The sequence below is a fragment of the Xenopus laevis genome, chromosome 5S, assembly GCF_017654675.1.
Source record: "Xenopus laevis strain J_2021 chromosome 5S, Xenopus_laevis_v10.1, whole genome shotgun sequence".
Taxonomy (NCBI): Eukaryota; Metazoa; Chordata; class Amphibia; order Anura; family Pipidae; genus Xenopus; species Xenopus laevis.
Genome location: NC_054380.1, coordinates 35,267,777 through 35,294,191, shown reverse-complemented (window position 1 = coordinate 35,294,191; position 26,415 = coordinate 35,267,777). Strand labels below are relative to the sequence as shown.

The following is a 26,415-nucleotide window of genomic DNA, read 5'->3' as shown; positions in this document are numbered from 1 at the left end:
TGAAAATTATGGGTGACAAATTTTTTGATGCACAAATTTTTTTTTTACCCATTAGAGTCGATGGGCGTTATTTTCGAAACTTGCCTAAAAATTTCGCTCATCGCTAAAGAAAAGTAATCAAAAGTAATTATATAAATAATAATTGCATAATAAGTGCAGCCTCAAAGAGCAATAGATTTTTGGCTGCTGAGGTCAGAAAGAGGGAGGCAGATAAAAAAAACTATAAAGAATAAATAATGAAGACCAATTGCTAAATTGCTAGTATTGCGCATTGTATAATATACTAAAAGTTACCAGTCTAAAAAGTAACACTATATTCAATAAAAAAAGTAGTCTGTATCTTAAATGAATAGAGTATGCCGATTAAAAGGATACTGGATTACATTTGGTAGGTTGCACTTAACTACATATCTCCTAAAAGAGATATCTAATACTGAGTTAATTATTTTTTTTGTGTGTGTGTACAGATTTGTGCTATATTATAATTTATAATCAAACATATGCACAGTTTTTGTTTCTTTATCATCAATAAATTAAAATTAAGTCACAAAAGTAGATAAAATAATCTTGAGATGAATTTATTGTTGTCCTTGTTTTGTTATATAGAATGTTCATCATAGAAAATATGCAAGATGGAAGGCAACCTACATCCACAACTGTCTTAAAAACGGGGTAACGCCTCAAGCAGGACCTATGGGAATGGAAGGAGAAGAGTATGGTATGTTTCTCATTTATTTAATATTTTACTGTATATTATGTTTTCTTATTGATAAGTTTGCTTTTATTATGGATGGACACTTTATCCAGAAAAAAAACAGGTCCAGAGCATTCTAGAATAGATAACAGTTCCCATACACGTACTGACAACTTGTCTAAATTTCAAACTAGGAGAGGGAACCTTTTTTTTACTAGTGTTGAAGCTGAACCCTGCAGGGGTAACATATATAACCCAAAATGTTGTTGTTAAATAAATATGTGTGCATTAATTGGTGTTTTGTAAAAAGTCTGTCTTAGAAGATGTTTACAAATTTATTTCCATAGTGCAATTGTCTGTACACATTGCACAACTAAGACCTTCACTGAGCAAATGATGCTTGGGATTGACATAATTATTGCTTATTTTTCCTACTTTGTGCCTTGCAGAGCTAAATTTGTAATACATTTTTGCTATTCAGCTGTTTATTTCCATATATAAACAGCGAAGGAAAAAAAGGCAAACCAGAGGGCAGAGATGGTGTGGTTGGGCAAATCCCACATTTAAGCACTTAGTTTGCATCTGTACATGTCTGTGATTACAATTTTTGTTCGCACCATTTCATGCTCTTCTTCAAAACCACACTGCAACTTGGGCCAATGTTTTCATAGTCACAAAGGTGGTCTTTGTATGTGTGTATTTGACCTGCCCTTACTTTAGAGGAGGCCAAAGTTGCCATTGCACCACAGATTCACTGAAAACCAAACAGACAGTGCAGCTGTCTGTTTCACAGAGGTCGGTGAAACATGAAAATTCTAGATTATATAATATGTCCAGCAGTAAATAAAAATAAATGAATGGCTTATTTTGTGGGAGTTTGCACTGTGGGAATCACCAGTGGGGATGCCCAATGATGAATTAAAAGAAAGTATCCTGAGAAAGTACAACTTGCTTATTTAATATTCCATTTATAAATTGAACATATTTAAGGAAATGTGACTAGTATTTATAATTAGATTAGAATTTAAATGAGTGTAATGTAATTAAATAATTAGGCATTAACTAATTACTAATGCACATACCTTAATGACAATTCACTGTTACATCCAATATTAAAAGAACAGATGTACAGCACCATGAAGACATTCCATATCTTAAGGGCATATTTATCAAGAATAGAATTTGTGAGTTGTGTGAGGGTTTTTCTACCTCTGATAAACCTGAATTTCGAATGTTTGGGTATTTATGAAAAAATCATATTATATCATGTCAAAAACTGGAATGAAAAACGTCAGGGAAAAAACTCTATAGTGATTGAGTTTATGTCCCTAAAAATGACCCATTGATCGAATTTATTTGCCAAAAACACTAATTCAGCAAGTTTTCAGATTTGCTTAATAAATACCAGACATTTGAGTTTTCGAAAATATAGCTTGCATGTGTGAGTTCAGGTACAAAAACAATTTGAATCCATGCTCCTGGCACCGACCTGGATTATACTTGTAAGAGCAGCACAGAGCCATCATCTTTTCCACTTCTTTATTCTTCAATGGACTTTGGATAGTGCATGGCCAGTAGAGTGAAAAAGCCAGCTTTTTACTTAAAGGGATACTGTCATGGGAAGACATGTTTTTCCAAAACGCATCAGTTAATTGTGCTGCTCCAGCAGAATTCTGCACTGAAATCTGTTTCTCAAAACAGCAAACAGATTTTTTTATTTTCAATTTTGAAATCTGAAATGAGGCTAGACATATTGTCAGTTTCCCAGCTGCCCCAGTCATGTGACTTGTGCCTGCACTTTAGGATGGAACTACTTTCTGGCAGGCTGCTATTTCTCCTATTTAATGTAACTGAACCAGTCTCAATGGGACTTGGCTTTTACTATTGAGTGTTGTTTTTAGATCTACCAGAGAGCTGTATGAATCAGATCCGAACAGAGGATGAAAAGAGATTATTGAACATTAAGCCAGAAATTGAAATAAGTAGAGTATCTGCAGAATATAAGACATTTAAAGGAGAAGGAAAGGTTAAATGACTTACCTGATACCCCTGCTTCTTCTTGGCAGGTACACACAAGAGCCAAAAGCTGAACTTTAAGGGCTAGTCCACACGGGGAGATAGCGACGCGTTTGCGGTCGCGGCGACAAAGCGCCGCGACCGGCGCAGGCGACAGTTTTGTATGGGCGCCTATGTAAAAACGCCTGTGCTAACCACACGAGGCGATGCGCTTTTCAACAGTCGCCTGAAAAAGCCTGGCGAGGCATTTTCAGGCGACTGTTGAAAAGCGCATCGCCTCGTGTGGTTAGCACAGGCGTTTTTACATAGGCGCCCATACAAAACTGTCGCCTGCGCCGGTCGCGGCGACTGTCGCGGCGCTTTGTCGCCGCGACCGCAAACGCGTCGCTATCTCCCCGTGTGGACTAGCCCTAAAGGGATACTGTCTTGGGAAAACATGTATTTTGTTTTTAGATCTACCAGGGAGCTGTTATCTTGTGTCAGGGAGCTGCTATCTGGTTACCTTCCCATTGTTCTGTTGTTAGGCTACTGGGGGGTAAAGGGAGGGGGTAATATCACTCCAACTTGCAGTGCAGTAGTAAAAAGTGACTGAAGTTTATCAGAGCACAAGTCACATGACTGGGAGCAGCTGGGAAACTGACATGTCAGATTTCAAAATTAAATACAAAAAAATCTGTTTGCTCTTTTGAAAAATGGATTTCAGTGAATTCTGCTGGAGCAGCACTATTAACTGATGCATTTTGAGAAAAAAAATGTTTTCCCATGACAGTATCCCTTTATAGTTCAGCTTTTGGCTCTTGTGTGTACCTGCCAAGAAGAAGCAGGAAGCAGGGGTATCAGGTAAGTCATTTAACCTTTCCTTCTCCTTTAAATGTCTTCTATTCTGCAGATACTCTACTTCTTTCAATTTCTGGCTTAATGTTCAATAATCTCTTTTCATCCTCTGTTCGGATCTCATTCATACTTGTATATCACCCCCATCTCCACCACTCTCTTAAATTTTATTTCTCATTTTCGCCAGTTCTACTTGCTATTTAAGTGAACAAACACAGATGCATTGTATTTATATTTGAGTTGACACAAAGATCTACTTTTCAGTAAAGCTTTTCAGTAAAGTTTGTTGATTATATTAAACACTGCTGACAGGATTTGAAGTGTCCATACCAGGTGTGTAAACTAAATGCTTTAGAACGAGATGCATTCATTTTCCATGGTTATATTGTGTTTTTTTATGTGCTTCACCCAAAAACTATTTCTTAACAATGAAAGGAGCTCTCCAATATACATTACTAACAAATGATCAATGGTTACATGTACCGGTAAATATAATTGTTATTTCAAGCACTCTGCCTGGCTGTTGACATCATCTGCTCTGGTCTCTGACTCAGTGTTGACATTATTTTTAGGTGAAGGACCCGTTTGATATGTTATACAAACCAATTCTCTGTTTTAATATATTCAAATTGAAGTTGGCAATTATTATTAGATTTGAAAGTCCAAAACAGGAATTACAAAGCTTGGTATTATGAAATATATACTCAGAGAATTTAGGATGTTCTTGCAAAGAGTGTTTTGTCCTTTAGCCAGGATATGGTTGTTAGATGGGTTTCAAAGGCTTTTTTTTACAATTTCATATATCCCCATGGACCTTGTCTGTAGCATTATAATCAATGTAAGGCTTATTTACAAATGCTGCATGTGTTAGGCAGTATGATCGTCAAATACAGTTTGCCATGTTTTTGTATCCACAAAGCAACATGATTGTGGCATGATTGTTGCAGGATGCATGTGGTATTAACTTGTACTTTAAGGGGCAGAATTATTAAGGGTCGAAATTGTAAATTTACGAGTTGGATTTTTGGGCAAAAGTCACAAATCCGAGTTGGGAATAATCCACACTCAAATTCAAAATCAAGATTTACCATACCTGGACCCTGGCAACAACTCAAATTCGACTATTCGCCACCTATCACCTGCCGAGTTGATGTAGAAGTTGATGACAGAGGTCCAGTGACCCATTTGAAGATGTTAATAGCCTTCCTACATTTGGTTTGAGTTTTCGGGTCGGTAATATTCATTCGAGTTTTAGATGTATGAATTTTTTCTTAAAAAAAAACTCCCATTCAAGTTGAGAGTATATTCGGATTTATTAGAGTAAAAAAAATTCGCATAAACTCGAAATTCGACCTTTGATAAATCTGCTGCTAAGTAATTTTCTTACATTTTAGTGCAAGACCAAGTAGATTTCTGATGCACATTACATTTTTGGGTACTAATGCTGCAAACTGACTCAATAACAAGACAAAGAAAAAACACAGAAGAACCAAGTATTTATTATACTGTACATTTCCCTTAGACAATAGGAAATCAAAAATTAAAGTTGTGGTGATGTTTAAATTGCAATTATGAGAATCACAAGAAGATAATGTTTAAAAAGAAAAATTTATGGTTAAAAAATAAAATCATTTTTGTTCCAGTTCCAAGCTTCACCTAGGAACTGGAAGTAGCCAAAATAGCCCAACTCCTCAGTAGTAGGTTCATCTTTTTCATACACAGTCAGTGAATCAGAAGATTTTCTCCAACGGTGATCCTTTAGTTTAATCATTTGCATTTAAGTAGTTAGTTAAGGGTGTAACCTTCTGACCTCAAGGTTGTGGTCATATGAGAAAAGCCAATATTGTTATAAAACAAGCCTCTCCTGGAACACAGACATGAAGGTCAGTTGGCGTAGACTGACGTAGATCTTCTTAGGGCTATGGTTGAATGGCTGATAAAACAATTGTCATTTATCTGTGACCTTCCCATAAGTAAGACAAGCCAAGGTCAGGATCCTTAAGGTGGCCATAGACTCCAAGATCCGCTCGTTTGGTGACATCGCCAAACGAGCGGATCTTTCCCCGATATGCCACTAAACTTCATGGCTATATCGGGGGTAATTCGAACGGTCGGCCGTATGGCCGAACGATCGAATTACGATTCGCCAAGCGGCTCCGACGGGTCGATCGGGTAAAAATCCAACCTTCCCGATCGATATCGTGGCCAGATATCGATCGGAAAGACCCGTTGGAAGCCCCCATACACGGGCAGATAAGCTGTCAAATCGGTCCAAACGACCAATATCGGCAGCTTTATCTGCCCGTGTATGGCCACCGTTAAAGAGGTGTGAACAAAAAAGTTCTAAATTTACTCACATGGTCTTCTTGCTCAGTTCTTGCTTGTTTGTACTTTGATCCCTACCTTGTAAAAAGTCCTGGTTAGTGTGTAAGACAGCCATGGAGGTTCAAATTGCACATGCAAGAGTGTAGATATGTTTCTGTAGATCTGTTTTAGATTAGGAATCAAATACCAGCTCTGTGTGCAGCACTTTAAACAGGCCAGACTATTGTTGCATTAGCTTTTCACGCTTTTTGGTCTTTGTGCAGTTAAAAATCAAAACAGATCTAATAAAATCATAAAAATAGCCTTTGCTAATCTGCCCTCAAGATTCAGGTGTTTTTACAAAGGGCTTCCATTTACAATAAAAAAGCATGTTGACGATTATATTATTATAGTAAAAATAATCCTTATAATCTGTAAGTGTCTATGATTTCCTGGCAGTTTGATCTTTAAACCGTCAGGAGGATCATTTTTAAGGAGTTGATATGTTAAACTGATAAAGGTTTCAGACTCCTGCACCCATCCAAATCTTTAATCCTTTTAGACACTGTAATAAATCATTCCAGTGCAGGAAAAATGGTTAAATCCTACACTATTATATCTCTTTTATAAGTGTTATCGCTTATTAAAAGACAATGTTAGTTGATCATCAGTCCTGTAGGCAGCATTAGGAAGGCATAGACCACCAGCAAAGTGTTAAAAACAAGAAATTAAAGCAGCAATTATGCTCCATTAGCTAGCTCAAATGCTTTCAGCTAAAGAGCATGTTCATTAACTAACATTCTTTGTGTTGACAAACTCCAGATAATACTGGTATATATGAATCTGCACATACGGTTTTCCTTCTGTAGGAAAAGAAGCCAGCACACTCATGGAATGTTGACAGCTAGAGAGAAGACACAATGATGCATGGGAACTCTCATCATATAAATTTTAGGACTCATCTGGAAATATGTTTTAACTTTATTTCGCATCCTGTCATAAAGGCTAATCCTATAAATCTAATCCTGGTGTCATCACAAGTATCAACTTTCTTTTATTGGGTCGTATATCTCTTTAGGCAAGTGTGTTTCCAATAAGGGGATTCCTAATTGGAAACGTGAAAGGACTTCATTCTCTTTCCAGCAGGACTTTAAAAAGATCTATGACTTTTGAATAATGACTCCATATAAATATAACAATTAATTAACATCTGTTCACTGAGAGGATGATCGTTGATTATAAAATTGACACTATCATAAATGAACAAACTTCAAAAAGGAAATTATTACAGTTTCCCAGATGGCTGGACATCTTTTATTTTTTTTTTTTTTATTTTTTTTTTTTTGACTCCTCAAGGGACTATTTCTTTTTAAATTGAGCAATACAGTACTTAAAGGAACAGTAACACCAAAAAATGAAAGTCTTTTAAATTAATGAAAATAAAATGTACTGTTGTGCTGCACTGGTAAAACTGGTGTGTTTGCTTCAGAAACTCCACAATAGTTTAATAAAAAGGAACTGCTGTGTAATCATGGGAACAGCCAAACAGCTGGGAATGGAGAAAAGGCACATTATACACAGCAGATAACGAATAAGCTCTGCAATGGGATTCGTCAGAACTGCTGTATACTGTGTTTGAATGGCTGCCTCCATGGCTACACAGCAGCTTGTTTATAAGAACTATAGTTTTGTTTCTGAAACAAACACACCACTTTTACCAGTATAGGCAACAGAACATTATATAGTCATTACTTTAAAACACTTTTATTTTTTGGTGTTACTGTTCCTTTAATGATTTATGTAGGGGAATGGAGTTAAAGCCCCAAATGGATCAGTGATTTCTAATTTTAAACATGGAGAAAATGGGGACAAAAGCTTTTATTTCTCATAGGGGATACAGTATTTAGGATAATATATGGTGGACATATGTGGCAATTTTGTTTTAGTACAGGATCTGAATTGTTTAGCTCTTTCAGGATTCAATTCATGAATGTTTTGTTTTACAAATCTAGTCCTATTGTGCCCGCTTAGTGCTTCCTTGGTAAATGATTTGAGATCAGCTGTGAATAATAGTAAATTGGGTGCAATATTATTAATAGCAAAGATCAATAATTACATATTGTTTTTTTATTCCAAAAAAAAAAAGTGCCTTCAAGTCAAATAGTGGGCAGTCTCTGGGAACTAAAAAAGGGAAACTTAATATGCATTTATATAGTGAATAAAGTACCCCCTCTTGTAAAATATAAGGATATTATAAGTTACCGAGGAGTTTCATGACCATATAAAAACACGAGGCCGAAGGTCATGGAACTCCGAGGTAACTCCGAGGTAACTTCTAATATCCTCATATTTTACAACTGGGGGTACTTTATTTATTATAATACACAAATTTTAGTAAGTCATGTGACAGAAATGACATCACTACTCACGGTTTATAGCTGATGACATCACTACTCACCGTTTATAAGGATATAATTTACAGGATATTAATGGCTTTTGTGTATTATATCTATAAATTGCCTTGTATTATACTCCTTTCTATATTGTTTTAACTCTTTAAGAAATTCGTATTATCATAAATTAGAATTTCCATAACCAAGTAACAGCTGTCTGAAATATTGATCCCCACCCAAAAGCTGCAAAAACAATTGTGTGGGATTATGCAGTAAATTGGGTTGACCTCCTAAAGCATACGATAGACTTGCAGTAATGGGGCCGTATCTACAAGTAGGATTAGGGCTATCATTTTACAAACTTTATAGTAAATTTGAGGACATTGTTTTAATATTTGGATCACGTTGTTTTAACTAGCTGTGTTGCTTTCAAACTTTGAGAATTGAATTTTACATCATCTGACCCTTCTGCTGTTTCCCCTTTTGCCCCCTTCAACAGCTGTTATATATTACACTGCTTAAGTGAGATGTTGAAACTTAAATTTGAATTAAGAAAAATACAATTGGCTATGATGTAAGAGCACTGCTATGTGTGCAACTGGTGTTCAGTTTCATTTGAATGTATAGATATTTCATTGCAGACAATTATTTAAGTGCTAATTACCCTCCTCCATCAACACTGACAAGGGGAAAGAAGGGTGAGAATTTAGACTCTCTACAAAGTGTTTTATTTTTCTTTCTGAAAAGGTCTGACTGCAGTGTTGGATCTCTCCCTGATTTACTGTTCATACTTGTTGGGTGATGGTCTAAAATGTTTATAAATCATCAATAAAAAAAAAGTTAGTAAATCTGTCACTTTGTAAATTTTTTCCAGCCTACAGCTAATTTCAATTGCCCAGAAGATTAGGATTTATAATATACAAAAGCCATGAATATGCTCTAAATGATATCCTTATAAATGTCTTAGTGATGTCATTAGTTATAAACAGAGCTTAGCGATGTCATTTTTGTCACATGACTCACTAAAACGTATGTATTATAATAATAAGTACCCCTTGTTGGAAAATATGAGGATATTAGTTGGCCTCGTGCTTTTATATGGTCATGGAACTCATCGGTGACTTATAATATCCTTATTTTACAGTAGGGGGTACTTTATTCACTATATACAGTAATATATATGATATATAAATGATAGACATGCAACGCCTTTTCACACCTTTACACATTTTGCTGTTACATCTGTAATTTAAAAGGCACTCAATTTAGGATTTTAGTTCATAATATCGAAATCAAATCTAGAAACATCTTCAAACTTAAAAAAAATATTTACAACAAGCATGGTCTATTGACAAAGAGACTACTTGGATCTGATATACTGATATGTATACAGTGCACGCTGAAACATAAAAATATATTACTCAACCAGAGCTGTGACCCCCCCATTTTTTCTGGTGTTACCAGACTTTAGACCCCTTCTCCCCGGCCTCCGTCACTCTTAAGCATTCCCAAGATTTCTGACCATCTTCCATGATTTTAGACAATTTGAGGTCAAATATCCAATATGTGCATGCGCAGAACATTTCAGTGACTTTAGTGGAGCAATGTGCTCATGTGCATCCCATATTCAGCTGATAAGGTTTTTTTTTTAAATTATGTTCTTATTTCATGTAAACAAGAACAAATTGAAGTTCAATGCAAACAAAGGGAATCTCTTCATCTAGTAATAAATTATGTATTACAAAAAAAAAAAAAAAAAAAAAAAAAAAAGCAAATATCAATTATGCACTTTTGTACCTATCCAGATTACTGGTAGTAACATGATAAGGCCATGTCAGTACACTTTCTGACTAATGTTCTTTCAGGATAATTTATTAAATATTTAGTATTTATTAACTTCCTAGATTATTTATAAGGTTTACAGAATTTGATCATCAGTGTGAATATCTGTTACATGTAGATAAATGATACTATTAAATATATATAGCTTTACACTGTACGAAGATGCTCTGTCATGATGTATTATCCATTGGGCTAGGCATTTGTAAGAAAAAGAGTCACGGGAGTAACCATGGAATCTGTGGCCTTTATTTCACAGTGTTGGTTCCAATAAGGAAGCACTAGATATACTGTATTACAGTTCAGTGTAAAAATAAAAACTGGGTAAATAGATGTGCAAAATCAAAAAATATAGTTAGCCAAAAATGTAATGTATAAAGGCTGGAGTGACTGGATGTCTTACACAACAAAACAGCTGATTTTCAGCTCTCTGAGTCAGCGACTTGAAGGGGGGCCACATGGGACACAACTGTTCAGTGAGTTTGCAATTGATCCTCAACATTCAGCTGAGATTCAAAAGCAACAGTTATGACCCATGTGACCCCCCTCAAGTAACTGGTTAATGCCTGGTAACCAATCAGTGGGAACCAAGAGAGCTGCAAAGCAGGAAGTAGTGTTCTGGCTATTATGTTAGACATCCAGTCACTCCAGCCTTTATATATTACATTTTTGACTAACTATATTAGACACATTTTTATTTTGCACAGCCTATCTAGTTACCCAGTTTTTATTTTTATACTGAACAATGTCTTTAAAGGACAATGCTGAAATTTTTCACACCATTGTTGGATGAGGCCTGATGAGAAATATTAATCCATAGCAAATAGTTGTAAACAGGTCTGGTCCTTAATGCATATTGTTAATAAAAAGATATACTGTACACGTATGGGACCTGTTATCCAGAATGCTCAGGACCTGGGGTGTTCCGGATAACAGATCTGTTATTTGGAACTTCATACCTTAAGTCTACTAGAAAATCATTTAATACGCTGATTTTGCTTCCAATAAGGGCTAATTATATGTTACTTTGGATCAAGTACAAGCTACTGTTTTATTATTACCAGGAAAAGGAAATTATTTTTCAAAGTTTTGATTATTTAATTATAATTAGGGATGCACCGAATCCAGGATTCGGTTCATGATACGGCCAGGATTCGGCCTTTTTCAGCAGGATTCGGATTCGGCTGAATCCTTCTGCCAGGCCGAATCCGAATCCTAATTTGCATATGCAAATTAGGGGTGGGGAGGGAAATCGCGTGACTTTTTGTCACAAAACAAGGAAGTAAAAAATGTTTTCCCTTCCCGCCCTTAATTTGCATATGCAAATTAGGGTTCGGTATTCGGCTGAATCCTTCGCGAAGGATTCGGGGGTTCGGCCGAATCCAAAATAGAGGATTCGGTGCATCCCTAATTCAGAACTCTCATTTCCGGGTAACCAATCGCATACCCATAATGGTAATGAAAACAACTGATGCAATCTGAGCTAATGTCAGACCATTTCCATTTAATTTTCCTTTGATACAGTTTAAATTAAATAAAATAAGAAACTGAGGACATTGGCCAACCTTAAAGGAGAAGGAAAGGTTAAAATTAATTAAGCCTTATCAGAAAGGTCCATCTAAATATACCAGTAAATCCCCAAAGTAATGCTGCTCTGAGAAACACAGCATTTCTTTCCTTCTATTGTGTATACATGGGCTTCTGTATCAGACTTCCTACCTTCAGCTTAAACCTCATTGCCCTGGGCAAGAGCATGCTCAGTTTGTTCCTCTTCCCCACCCCCCTCCCTTCTCTACTGTAATCTGAGCCCAGAGCAGGGAGAGACTCAGGCAGGAAGTGATGTCACACCCCATTAATACTGCAGCTCCTATCCTAAACAAACAGAGAGTTTCTAGAGCTTTTTACTCAGGTATGGTAAAACATTCTACAGAATAAATATAGCATTCTAGCTTGCACTATTGCAGCTAATCTATTGGCAATAAAATGCCTCTGTAGCTTTCCTTCTCCTTTAAGAGTACATCATGGTATGCTAAATTAGTTTTTTCTGTCCCCATCTCTAATGTGAAGATGAAATTCAATGCAGAGGGATCCTTCAACCTGGACATATTTTGGGCAGTACATATTACAGTCTGGGGAGATATTGTTTCTTATTTCAACACTGGCTTTTTTCCATTTAGCGTTTTAAGCATTTAGTGTAAGCATCTGGGTTTTTTCTATGGTGTCTTCGGTATTTTCATGACATATTTTGCTAGAACAGAGCACACTGTCCAAAATATAGTGAAACTCAAATACAATCAAATAATATAAATGTGCCTGTTGTTTAGAAAGAAGATGAAATTTCCAACTTGATTGCAGATGAAGGCTGTTTTGTGCTCACATATGACTCTTCTCCCCAATTGCTCCAGCTTGTATATTCTTATGCGCCTACCATCGAACCTTATTTAAAACATAAGCCATTGTTTACACTTACACTTTCAAGATATTTTTATATTTCTGTATGTATAATTGCAACTTCAAAACAGTGTTAGGCTAGTTCCAAGTGATGCCATATTCAGAAGTATTCAGTAAGAGGGTAGATAGGCAGCAAATAATGAAGGGCATCAGAGGTTATTGCGATCTAGTTTGCAGCACTGTCCTACAGCTGCCAATGCAGATTTGAAATACAGCATCACAGAGACCAGACAAATACTTTATACACATAATTACCAAGTCACATGTTTTGCCTACTTTGTAGCACTTAAATAATAGATTAGCAGTGTGGCCATTTTGCCCTGCAAATATTCTACAATAATGGTGTGACATCTCCTGGCATTTTCATGGGGGTGAATTGGAGCATTTTGACACTCTTTTAGCATGCAAGTAGAGAATGGAGCAGTACCATCTTGTTGCTCCATAAATCTAATTTTACACGTATGTTATGGCTAAAAAAAATATTATTACTGCGCAATATAATTTTGTGTCTTTAGGAAGTGAGATCAATAGCACATTCCTTTCACTGTGCACATGGCTTCATCTGTATCTGCTTTGTTAAGGTGGCCATACAGGGGCAGATTAAAGCTGCCGATATCGGTCCTTTAGACCGATTCGGCATCTTATCTGCCCATGTGTGGGGCTCCAGACGGGTCCTCCCGATTGATATCAGGCCAAAAATTGGCCAGATATTGATCGGTCAAGTTTGATTTTTTTTTGTACGATGCAGACCGAATCGGCTAGTTGATTCGGTCCTGCGACCCGTCGGAGCCCATTCGTACTAGTGTAATCCGATCGTTTGGCCCCAGGGCTGAACATTCTGATTCATCCGATATTGCCCAGCCGTTAGTGGGCATATCGGATTAAGATCCGCTCGTTTGGTAACCTTGCGGATCTTATAGTGTATGGCCACCTTTAGTCTTATGCTGTGCTCCTTTTTTTTTTTTTTTGTTGCTTATATGGATTGTTTTATACATGCTGTGAGAAGCAATGCCCAATATACTCACGGTTATCCAAGAATGATCTGTAGGCTTTAATGGTCAGTGCAACCCCTTTAAGATCACTTGATCAGTGTGAAAATATCCAGATCATAGAAGACAAAGGGAGCACATATACAACAATTTCAGTGTATCAAAGTAACTCCAATTAGTTTTGTTGCGGAGAACAAACCAAATGTTTCAAGGGCATTGTGCCCTTAATAGCACTGACAAAAAGGGCACAACGTTTCAAATTTGTACATAGAAGTTTTTATACATTGGATGTGCACTAACATACATGATATATTTAGAGAATTTATGTGTTTTGCAATAGATGTTTTATGTAATGTACAGGTATGGGATCCGTTATACTGAAACCCGTTATCAGAATTACAGACCCATAGACTCCATTTTATCCAAATATTTAAAAATTATTTCCTTTTTCTCTGTTATAATAGCAGTATCTTGTACTTGATCCAAACTAAGATATAACTAATCCTTATTGGAAGCAAAATCGGCGTATTAGGTTTATTTAATGTTTACATGATTTTTTGTAGACTTATGATTTACAAGTTATGTAGACATATATTTCACAAGTTTAGACATGTACCAGGTAGAAGCCTGGAAGAATAAGACTGGATCAGATCAATAAAACTGAGAGCTACAAGAATATTAAGTAATTCAGAGCAGGGCTGCTCTACTTGTGGTCCCTCTATGGTTCTTTGCCTGCTCATGGAATCCACGGGCTTTCTTTAAATTAATCTCAGTGCAGCCGGCGCGTTATTTGAAGCAGAATGGAGGATATTTTTTTTTGATTTGTCTAAATTGTAGTATTGTTATTAAGTTGAAATCTGTTGGGTTATATGAAAGGGATTTTGTTTGTATTTCACAGATGAAGCAAATACAGAGGAAGGCTCGTCATCTTTTAGCAATCAAGAACCATCCCCATCATACCAACCCCCAAACATGCCAACAACAAATTACACTGGAATACAGATCCCTCCTGGTGCACATGCTCCTGCCAACACTCCTGCAGAAGTTCCACATAACACAGGTAAGTTGTGTTAGAGCCTGCTGGACTGGCTACCATCTCTATTATGATGCCCAACATAAAGGTTCTCAAGTCATAATACAAATGTATTGCTATTGCAATAGTCCCATTTTTCATATAAATCAGCCCTTGAATATCTTCATAGAGACCACTGCACTGATAAACTTGCAGCCTAAAATAATAGGATGGCCACTCTATTCCTTAAAGCTGTCCCTATACAAATACATAAAGATAAGGATTAAAGGAAAACTATACCCCTCTAACAATGTAGGTCTCTAAAAAAAAAAAAGATATTGCATAAAACAGCTTATATGTAAAATAAGTTACATGTAGAAAAACTACACTTCTTGGTTCATGAGTGAGATTTTATATGGTAGAGTGAATTATTTGCAATGTAAACAATGTAATTTAGAAACAAAAACCACACCATAAAAATTGTGACAGTATCCCTTGAAACATTTGCAATACAGCTCTATTTTGGTTACTTAGCATAAATCCATTTCCGAAGTTGCATCTGGATCACTTTTGGAGTTTGTGAACTCCGGATTAGCTTGCACATGACTCTTTCTAAGTAATTAATTAGAGAACTCTTGATATGGATGCCATATACCTAACCTGCAAGGAATCTGCTTGGAAGCAAATCATTCCCAAACAGTGTATAAGGTACATTAAAATACTTAAAGCTGGATGTCGCTTCTTTTGGAGGTATTTGAAATAAAAAGCAGATAAATTCAGGTTCAGCAGTAAACTCTGCTTCTCTCCAGAATTGTTGTACTTTTATACTTCTGTGGAACTATGAACTTTGATAATCCAGAATTATTATATTATTTAAATGGGATAGCTGAAAAATATTATTACCGGTATAACTATTAAAATATTAATATAACTTTTTATGCTTTTTTTCTGATTTGCTAGGTGTAGCAAGTAATGCTATTACTCATCCATCTCCACAAAATATACCTGCAATAGATCCATCTCTTTATAATGCAAAAACACAGGGTAAGAATCTTAACCTTTCTTAAATGTTTTTATTGGCCTTAAAACACGATGCCTTTCATTATGGAAAGAGTGTTTGTTTGGAAAACCCCAGGTCCTAAGTTTTCTCTGTAATAAATCTCTTATTCTGTAGTGTGAAATGTACAATCAAAACTTACTGTATGCACAAAACAGCTTTTCCTTGCATATCTTCATTATGTAGTTATGAGTTGGAGCCAGTGCTCTGCAAATGTAACATTTTATTTGTATTATTAATGGGCAACAATATACAAAAAGAATAAATTCAGAACCTAAAGAAATTAAAAGATGGCTTTTACAACCTGAAAATCATTACAGATTAACATAAAACTGTTGATAAACCACTAAGCTTAAACACTGAGTTTTCAGAGGGGTTACAAGCAACAGGGTTATTAAGCAACGTAAATGCTAACTTTCCTGGAGCCTTTAAACTATGGGAAGAGAACAAGACCAAGTGTTGCCTTCATAATTATTGAGGCCTACTTAAAAGGAGAAAGCAAGTAGTTATTGCAGTAGAATAGTCTAAATATATGTACTTACAATGGAATGTATTCATAAAACATGTTCTCTGCGTCTCAATCATTTGTATACAATGTCATTTTTCCTACCGCACACCTGTAGTTCACCAGTCCTGCAATGGTGGTGCGTTCTTTTGTTGACCTGGCCGGGTCCCTTAAACAGTAAATAAAACAGTACCTTGTACTTGCTCCACACTAAGATAAAATTAATCCTTATTGGAAGCAAAATCCCAGGTCCCAAGCATTCTGGATAACAGGTCCCATACCTGTACTTTTAGCACATTGTTCAGCGTTTTTTTCATTCGCACTTTTTATATTTGGATCTTTTAATAAATTTGACAATCGTGGTTTTAGCGTTTGTGAGTTTAGTTGTGGTTTCAAAAACCTTTAAAACCACTAAAATCTGACCTTCAATAAATAAGCCTCAACGTATAGTATGCTATATTTAATCTGCCTTTGTTTTGTTTTTTAATTTTGAATCAGCAATATGACTAAAGTCAGAGTCAGGCTCTGTAACCTCAAAAATATAACACCTTGAAAGAAAAAATGCTATCCACAGAACAGATATGCCATCCTAGCTTTATGAAGAGTTAATGAGGGTTATTAAAAATATTGATGCACAAAGGGAAGCTTGCAGTAGAGCAGAGATAATCACAAGGCTGATCTAGAAATAAAGAAAATGGCTCATGTACTCAATCACCAATTCTCTCCAAGCCTTGGGTTTGGTTGCCAGAAATGTTGTTAATTTAGAATTTTGGTTTTATCAGCAGAGAGATTTGTTCTCAATGTTATCCAGCATGTTCTCATTTGGAACACTAAGGGCAGGGGCACACCTGGAGATTCGGGGAGATTTAGTCGCCCGGTGGCTAATCGCCTCTTCTTTGGGGCGACTAATCTCCCTGAACGGCTTCCCCCTGTCTACCACCTGGTAGAATGAGAAATCGCCTGCGGCATGGCACTCGCGGCGCATAGTTTTCCAAAGTCGCCCGAAGTTGCCTCACAAGGAAACTTCGGGTGACTTCAGAAAATGAAGCACCGCGTGTGCTTTAGCGCAGGCACTTTTCATTATAGCGGATGGGAAGACACACGGAGGCATTTCTGGGATATTGTCGCCCAGAAGAAGAGGTGATTAGTCGCCAGGCAACAAAATCTCCCCGAGTCTCCTTGTGTGAACTATACCCTTACTGCTTAGTTCCAACAATTAGCATAAGGACTATTCAACAGAGGCATGGGGTTTCTAGGTCATTTCTATTTCTATATCATTTTGGGGCATATTTATTAAGTATGAATTTTTTGCCTTGTTTTAATCTGGCTCAGTTCATCAGGTGTATTCACAGTACATTTCCTATTCACTAAAAAAAAGAACCCATTCTCTGTGAAAAGCCATCAGGGTATTTTCTCCATACAGTTCTCTAAAGAATGATGTTACTTTACCAAAACTTGGCAGGGTCACTGCAGAGTTCTGGGATATCTTGTAGAAAATAGATTTGTGTTTGTCGCATTCTTTGCTTTTTTATCAGTTAGCAGGTTTTTGGCAGCAAGCATATTAACTGGAGGATATCATGATAGGGTTAATTATAAATCCAGTTTTTAGAGACTAAAATAATTTTTAATTAATTAAAAAAAGAATTAAGTAATTGATGTTCCTGTTCTCGCTTTGTAAGGGATGGTGGCTTCAAAGAGGACCTAAATACACAAAAAAGTGAATTAATTTCATCAATACAGCTAGATGTTAATTTAAAGTTATTGCAGTTATCTGCTTAGAGGGGAACGTTATCCTTGCTAGGAAGGAACAAGCCTGGTGTTCGTTCCTACCATGTGTTTCAGCCTGTAACTAAAGAAAGGCATGAGCAGAAAACTGTACTCTGTAACCACTTGCAACATGTTCACTTTATTGCATATTCTTTGCAAAGATAACATTCAGGACAGACCATGAACATCCATGGTTTGTATTTACACTGTTGACGTTACACAATTATTTTGTTACAAGCTAAATATATTTAGAGAGTCTGGTAGACTGGCACCTAAATAGAAACAAGACGTTGGACATAAAACAGCAATTCAGAGCTGGTCCTGTAAAAATAAGATTAGTTGCTTCCAGTAAGAGCTAGATTGAAGCCCTTCTTGTTTTTCAAAGAATAAACTTCTCCTGCTCCCAGCAGGTAGTACACTGGCTGCCCTGTTTTAATGTGCTGAAATGTGTTATTGCTATGTTTCAGTGCCATAACCATCAAATAAAGAGCCATTTAAGATGGTTACATAAAAATATATTATGAGCATTTAGGTGAAAGCAGAAAATGACTTGTATTCTTTAATTAATAAAGGGATGTAAGCAATATGACATTTAGCCACTTCCAGCTCACCATTTGTATTTGGAGAGGCTGCACATTCCCTCAAAACTTCCAGCATATTTCCCAAAAGGTGGACAGCAGCCCACATTCCAAAAAAAGTTATTGGTTTACTTAAAAATAGGCAGGAGGATCACAAAACCTAGGAGTCCGATCCTGTAGATGTTCTGTACTACCCATGCACATGGGAGCAAGGGAAGGCCAGTTTTTTTTAAGAATAAGCCAGCTGGTCCAGTTTAAAAGTTCAACAAACTAAAAGTTCCATTTTATGAGGCTTGTACCAAATATCAGTGTGATATTTAAAAAAATACATATCTTTACTTAAATCCAAACCCCCGCTCATCTTTTCTATCCCTTTTTTAACACTGTTGGAAAAAAATTAGTTTTCCAGCTCACAAAACCAACAAACCACTGGTATACCTCTGCTATATGGATGACATCATTATCATCTGGACGGACACTGAACAAAAACTCCAATTCAATAGATTTCGCCCTACTGTTAACTTTAATTAGCCGACTCCACAGCTCACATTAACTTTCTGGACACAACTATTTATATCAAAGTCAGCGCCTTACATACCACCTTACATCGGGACATACAGACAAACCAAACAGCTTCCATCCGGACTTCACATGCCATCATCTATATAATGAAAGGAGATCCTGTCTTTATAGCATCAGAAGTCTCATAGGACTAGAGCTAAGAAAGCTTGTACTATACAGTATTTCCATTGAAGCCAGTGCTCATCACTTGGTTAGTTTTAAGAACAAAATCAGTGGCACCTACAACAATTTAGCACAATTTACTACTAACTTACAGTAAATAGCATAATCAATTCAATAATTAAAATACAATTAATTATTTTTAAAATAATTAAAATATAGGCCCTGCACTACAACCAAATCTGTGCTGACACCTCAGAAAAGGGACCAACACCTTGAACCTCCAGGAAAGACTTAACAGAGGCTATAACCCAAGGATTGTAGACCACAACATACACAGAAAGGTCACCAGAAACCAACTGCAAAACTACAAGCAAAAAAAGGGAGATAAACCAGATACCACTTGGTACAACCTACAACCCACGGCTAAAGGCCCTCAGGAAAATACCCAGAGAGCTACAAGACGCATTACAAAAAGATAAAAGGCTAAATAACCTATTTCACCTCCTCTGGCATTTAGACAACCCCCAAACTTGAGGAAACTTATTATAAAAAGTTCCCTTTTAGTACACAACAATGATGGAACCCACCCATGTGGAAGAAAGAGATGCAAAACATACCCACACATCCTCTCCTAAATTGCCAATTCCTGACACACCAGGCGGGAAATACAATATCCACAGGCACTACAGTTGCTCATTTATCAATGTGGTTTATGCAATAATATGTTCAGCAGGAGGCATTTATGTAGGTGGAAAACTGGATAAAGCCTCAGAAAAAGGACCACTCACTATCGTTCTAACATAAACTATAAAAGACTTATTATTGTCATCTTAGTTCACCAAAAAAGTATCACCTTTTCACCACTTTTGTTATGCCTCATATCAAAGGTTTAACCCTATAAGTTAAACCGTTTAGAAAGGTGATTCCAGAGGTCCCAATTACTCATCTTTTTTGCCTTTTCACTGTTCAGATTGTCTTCCGTCCTATTGGGTTTCCTTTGCTATGCTCTGTTTTAACTTTTTCTTCTAAAATGATGAGTGCAGCTAAAACAAGGCCATTGCTCCTTGTATTTTCAATGTAGAACACCTGGAGGGCAGGGGATTTGTCACCCGTGAGTTAGAGTGTGACTATAAAAAGGTGTTTATTGAACATGGGCCTGGTTGGCAAAAACATACAGATAGAACCCCTTCTTAAGAATAGGAATTAAGCACAAGGGAGAATTAAAAAACACACCATTGTTAATGTACTGTATCATTGTGATACCTTTTTGTAGAGCTGAAAAAATAGTAAGCATAGAAGTGTTTCCATTAATTACAAAAAGCTTTTCATTTCACCTGCAAGAGACAGACAGGCTCTCTGCTTTTATAACATCCTTGTGTACTGAGGCCATCTATTTTTTCGTTATATGCAAAAACTCCTTTTAATATTATTCTTTATGTTTACCTTGAATGTTTGTTTCTTTGCTGTATCCAAAGTAGTATATACATTTGGAGGATTATTGGAAACTAACTTAGGATATTAGCATTCGTTCTTTATTTCTTGTTCTGTCCTTTTCTGGCACGCAGCTTGTTTTAACATTTACCAGTAAATTGAAGTTCTCTTCATCTGCCACACCTGAAGGACAAACCTTTATCAAAGGTATTGACTTTCTCATTATAAAAGAGGAGTAGACAATATGAGCATCTATGCTTTAAAAGTCTGTAACAGGAGAGTGGGGCTGAATTACAGCCAAAAGCACATCATGCTTAAGTGATGACTGTTAAACTCACGAACACTCATTTACTGTTGATATCAACAAGCAATATCTATTGCACATACGCAATACTTCTACCCACTATAAATAATTACAGTATGGTACGAAGTTTGATAAGACACTCTGAATGTTGCTATCAACACATTTTGACTGATGCATTATAATGTAATTAACGGTAACATTGTACATGCCTTTGTTTAATAATTCAAGAGAAGGGAATAAAAGACATAAGTTCTTATGTAATTCAAAGTAATATGTTCCAGTTGTTTACTACAGTAAAGAATACAAGCAAAAGTTAGTAGCAAAGCAATATGTAGCAATATGAAATGTAAAACTTGGATGATCTAATGGCTGATTATAGGACATCATACAGATTTATTTTGTTAAAAATCAGTAGCTTTGAACTGGGTAGCTTAAGATCCTACATAATATATGTAAACATATACAAAAATACAGGTGAACGGTGGGTTGGAAATGTGCACGTAGGTACATGAACATGTGCAGGTCTGTGGAACAAATGGCTGATTGTAAAATGAGCTTTTTACTCCATTTTTACTTCCATGACTTTGATGGTGGATTCAGAAGAATGTTTAACTAATTAGACATGGTCAGGTCTCTAGCTCAACTGCAAATTTTTGTGTTTCCCAGGTTTGAGTCCAGCCAGGACACTGAAAGGACTTTATAAGTACTCCCTGTTTTTAGTCAGTCTCCTCTGGGCTTTTTCCCTCACTTCAAAATATTTCAGCAATTTGAAATTGAAGTGTGTGTGTGTGTGTGTGTGTGTGTGTGTGTGTGTGTGTGTGTGTGTGTGTGTGTGTGTGTGTGTGTGTGTGTGTGTGACCTTATAATCTCTATAATAAGGCTCTATAAATGAAGGTGCCGGCCAGGTTCAGGAGTGGTTTGTGATTGGGCGCACTTGGCTGGGGTGCAGGTCAAATTCTTGCCAACCTGTACGTCACTATGTGGAATATATCAAGATTGTATAAGCGACTGAGATCAACTTTTTAGAAAATCTTTTTACCTATCTGAAAAAGCTCCAGGATGAGAAATAAAGGATACCTGTTTTAATACTTAGTATAGTAACATCTGTATAGGCAATACCGCAGCACAAGTAACAAACCAGCACTGCCAAGATAGGTGGAAGATTAAATTATTCTGTTTGCCAGATTCTTATTTACAAAGTTATTTAGGTGTCTGATAAAGGGTAGCGTCATCCAAACAGAACACTGCACAAAATGCAAAATATGCACCAGAAATTAAAAAAGTTAGTCCTTTGGTTTAGTTTCCTCCTGCCGGTCCTACTTCAGTCTCTCAACTTTGGAATGCTTCATATAGGATAAAAAATAGATCAGCGCCTTTGGCTGTACAGGTTGGCAAGAATTATTGAATTGATTAGGCTATTTACTGTAAGTTAGTAGTAAATTGTGCTAAATTGTTGTAGGTGCCACTACAGAAAGTAGATTAAAATTCAGGTCTTGGTGTGCTAGACACCTGTTTTTTTCCCCCAGCAACAATACCGAGGAATGCTCTGGAGATAAACTCATAAAACGGTGGTGGTGGGAGGGTATTTAAAGTTATTTATGTGTTTAGACACAGAATGGCCAAAAGCAACAACACATCTCAGGAATCACCATCTCCTGCACAGGGACATCAGTAGGTACTTATGTTCAAAAAGCATATGCAGTGGTTCATCATATCATGAAGCCCTACCTCATTTTATTGCATTTTGACATACAAGGGGAGATTGGTTCCTTCCCTGTGCCCATTGATTTGCTATTCTATCTTACCAATCAGATTTCAGCATTTCATAAGGTTAAACCAAGCAAAACATGTAATTTGAGGTCTTCAAGGAGTTTTCTCAGGTACTTGCCTTAACTCTGCCATTGATTTATAACAAAATTGCATGGAAAACTTCTCAACCACATAGTGGCAAAGCAGAAAATATATACATAGGGGATTTCAAGGGTGCTGAGATTGGTTATGTGGTCTGTTTGCTGGCAAACCTGATCAGTTTACCAGTGCTGGGTATAGGCCTGCCTACCTATCTAACCAATGATATTGCAGCATTCCATAGAACTGGACATCATCATCAGCATCCAATATCTCAGGCAATGCTGAAAGAACTCATTCACTGAAAGCTTTACTTGGTGTGGCCTATTTGAGCTGATTATTTCTGTTAAATTAATTTGTCTGTGTTGCTGTAATAGGAGAAAAAATATTTTATTTGATCCAATACATTCAAATACTTGGATTCCATTCAAGCATGTGTCTATGTAAAGTTTGCTTCATTGAATTATTTGTGCAAACAATACCTTACATGTTATGATCGGAAAACCCCAAAAAACACGTGGGCATTTTGTTCTGGTATAGTGTTGCAATCAGATATTCTGTATATTGTCCTTATATTTTTATTAAGTAGTAACAGCTAGACTTGGGTCATTATGATGTACACTGCAGATTTACAGATTTTGCAATCAACCCCTACTTAATCAAGTGAGTATAGTTTGATTCCAAGTAAATACATTTTACACACCAGAGAGATCTAAGCACATTTTACATGTATTTACATTTAGCAGTACAGTGATTATAATATATAAGGCAAGACTAGAGCTGTGAATTGGCAGCAGAGACACATACCTATTGGGCAATTACTTGGGCCCTACACGCACACCTTTGTTGCCTTTTAGAACTGTCTGGAATTGCAGTATTGGTTGTAGCCAGATCCATCAGACAGGTGGGTGGGACTGTTGAGCAGTGGGGAAATCTGGCACTTGTAGGGGTGCCAAGCAGATGTTGATGGGTGGTAGCAGCAGTGACCAGCTCAGGTGGGGTCCCTTGCCTGCTACAGAGCAAGTACCGTTTAGCCCAGCTCTGGTATAAGGCTATTTTAACAAAATTATATGAAAGTAACACCAGTTAATAAACCAGTAACAGTGAATGCAGTGAGGTTAACATAAAGGAGAAGTCACTGGTCAGTAGAGCTTATGGTAAAAGAACACAATATTATCTAGTAGTGATGGGCGAATCTGACCTGTTTTGCTTTGCCAAAAATTAGTGAAAATTTACGAAATGCATTGAAGATAATAGGCGACAAATATTCTGTTTTTTTTACGCCAATTTTTTTTGCCGATTTTTGTCATCCATTGTAGTCTTATGGGCATAACCTGGTGAAACATTTCACTCATCACTATTATCTAGATATGGAATTATTAAACAATACAGGCTTGCAGGCATTTTCTTTAGTGAACAAGTATATTAAAGCCATGCAAATATTCCATTATTTCTACTTTTTCATTAGAACCTTTAGTTGAGTTTCCTTGTCATAGCTGGTCGCACTTGTGTGTATAAATACAAATATATCAGCACTTCTTAAATGTTACTGTTCTCATTCCCCATTCCTGATTATGACTCAAAATGTCCCTCTTACGCCACACATTGCAGCAACCAAGGGAATCCTCTGTAATCGTAATAACACCAAAGGCTAGTTACATTTTCCCTGTTTTTTCATTTATGTGGTGATAAATTCATGGCCTGTGTAAACCCCCTTTATGTTATTAATATCTTTCCTGCAATTTATGCAATTATATTCTATTTTTACAGAAATGCCTATTTCTGCTTTTTGTTTCAGGTGATGTTCGCTTGACCCCTGAGGATTTTGCTAGGGCCCAGAAACTCTGCAAGTATGCAGGTAGTGCTTTACAGTATGAGGATGTGAATACTGCTGTGCAGAATCTCCAGAAGGCCTTAAAGCTGCTCACAATAGGCAGAGAATGAGGAATGCATAAATAAAGACACCTACTGCTTCCTAAGATCCCTGTCCAAGTTTATGGAAATCCTTTTTACCCACTTAGTCTATCAATCCTACATTAGTGTTACCATACATACTGTTTAGTTGCTGAAAGAAAAAATTGGAACAGAAAATATGTTTACATGTGGGAAATAAATCCATTTTTCTCTATTATTATATTGCACTTGAAATTATTGGTAATACAGCAAATACAAGGAAATGTTTGAATGTTTGATTATATCTCACAACAATCCCTTACCAATTTTCAATTTTATACTTAAGCCAAATGTATTTAAAGGGCCCTTTAAATTGAATTTGTATAATGGAAAAATTAAGAAATAACGTGTTTATTTTTCTTATTCATGTCTTGATAAGGGTGTTATTGTTCAAGGTTGTAGTGGTAATCTCGTTTTCTTAATTATGCCATTATCTGATGCTGTCTTTTAGTCTTCCATGCCTTCCCCCTGCACATGTCATGCCTGTGGATTTATAATCTCTTTACAAAAAGCCCACAGGAAACTTTTCTGAAGAAGCCAGTTATGAGGTTACTGGGGGTTTTGATCACTTGGAAAATGCAATTCAAATGAAATAGTATTGGCAAAAATGAGTTTGCTCATAACCTTTAAAAAAAATGAAACTGTAAAACAATGACCTGTTCTATAGTATACTTCATTATGCAAAAAAAATAATTGAAAATGTACTTGATTAATTTAAGCTGAATATTTGCCTTTCTGCTCTCTCAATCATGTGCTGCATGTTTGCATCTGTAATATGTTTTACTCTTCTAGGATTTAAAGCATCATTAAAAAAAACCTGTGAACTTCTTAAACCTCTCTATTATCACAATGAACATTTTAGCAACAAGGATTTATTTTTAACCATCTGTAAGTGACAGCAGCACAGAGAAATAGCAGAAATGAAGATGGGGAGCTACAGGGGCATCTTTGGAAGCATAGATCTTTACTGCTAAAGTCCTCAAGTGGCCTTGGGCTGGTATTATCCAGTAATGTATAGTAGAGTAGAGGTAAGCTATAGTTTTCCTTTAATTTCCTTTCCAAGCCTTAGGTTATAAGTTCCATATATTTCTGCATATTTTTGAAGCTGTCTGGCTATAGGAAACCTTCAAGTTTAGCCACAAGTTAAATGTAAAAAAAAAAAAAACCGTTGCACATGATGACTGACTATTGATGGCAGAATAACCATTTTGTCATGTGAAAATTGTGGCACCTGAATTTTTTTTCCTGGCAAGGCACAATTTGCATGCCTAAATACATGTCTAAATTAATACTGCTTTTTCAATAAATTGAGATAAACTTATCAAACAAGATTATTGTGTATTTATTTAGCTCCAGTAGAACCCACAATGTACTTTTTTTCCCAAATTTAAAAATCATGAAAATGTAAAATTAGGAAAATGTAATATGCATAATACAGTATATACAATATAAGTATAGAAACGTCAACGTAAAATGAGGAAACACTTAAATAAGGGGATGTGAAATTGAGGTTATTAAGACTTGTCCTAAATTACATTCAGCAGTGCTGCTTCAATCGAGACCTTTAGAATCCTATAGCCAAATAAAAGCTAGCCTTCACATCTCAAATGGCAAGATGTTTAAAACACGGTTCAGAAAATGTTGGCCTATTTTTAGTTTGCATCTGTTTAGGTAAGAGGTATTCAATATTCTGTTCCACTAAGTCCAAAGGAGTAACTACCTTTGGAACTCTTTTTTTGGGCGTGTGTTTGTACAT

At 36.3% G+C, this 26,415-nt stretch overlaps 1 protein-coding gene across 1 annotated transcript in view; it reads left to right on the top strand.

Moving 5' to 3' along the window:
* The window catches only part of vta1.S (vesicle (multivesicular body) trafficking 1 S homeolog), an 88,034-nt gene extending 63,200 nt beyond the window's left edge, over positions 1-24,834 (top strand). The window contains 4 exon segments of the mRNA NM_001091674.1: positions 607-718; positions 14,419-14,580; positions 15,493-15,576; positions 24,505-24,834. Coding sequence (NP_001085143.1) covers positions 607-718; positions 14,419-14,580; positions 15,493-15,576; positions 24,505-24,650 — 504 coding nt within the window. The 3' untranslated portion in view covers positions 24,651-24,834.
* Positions 24,835-26,415: the final 1,581 nt, after the last annotated feature.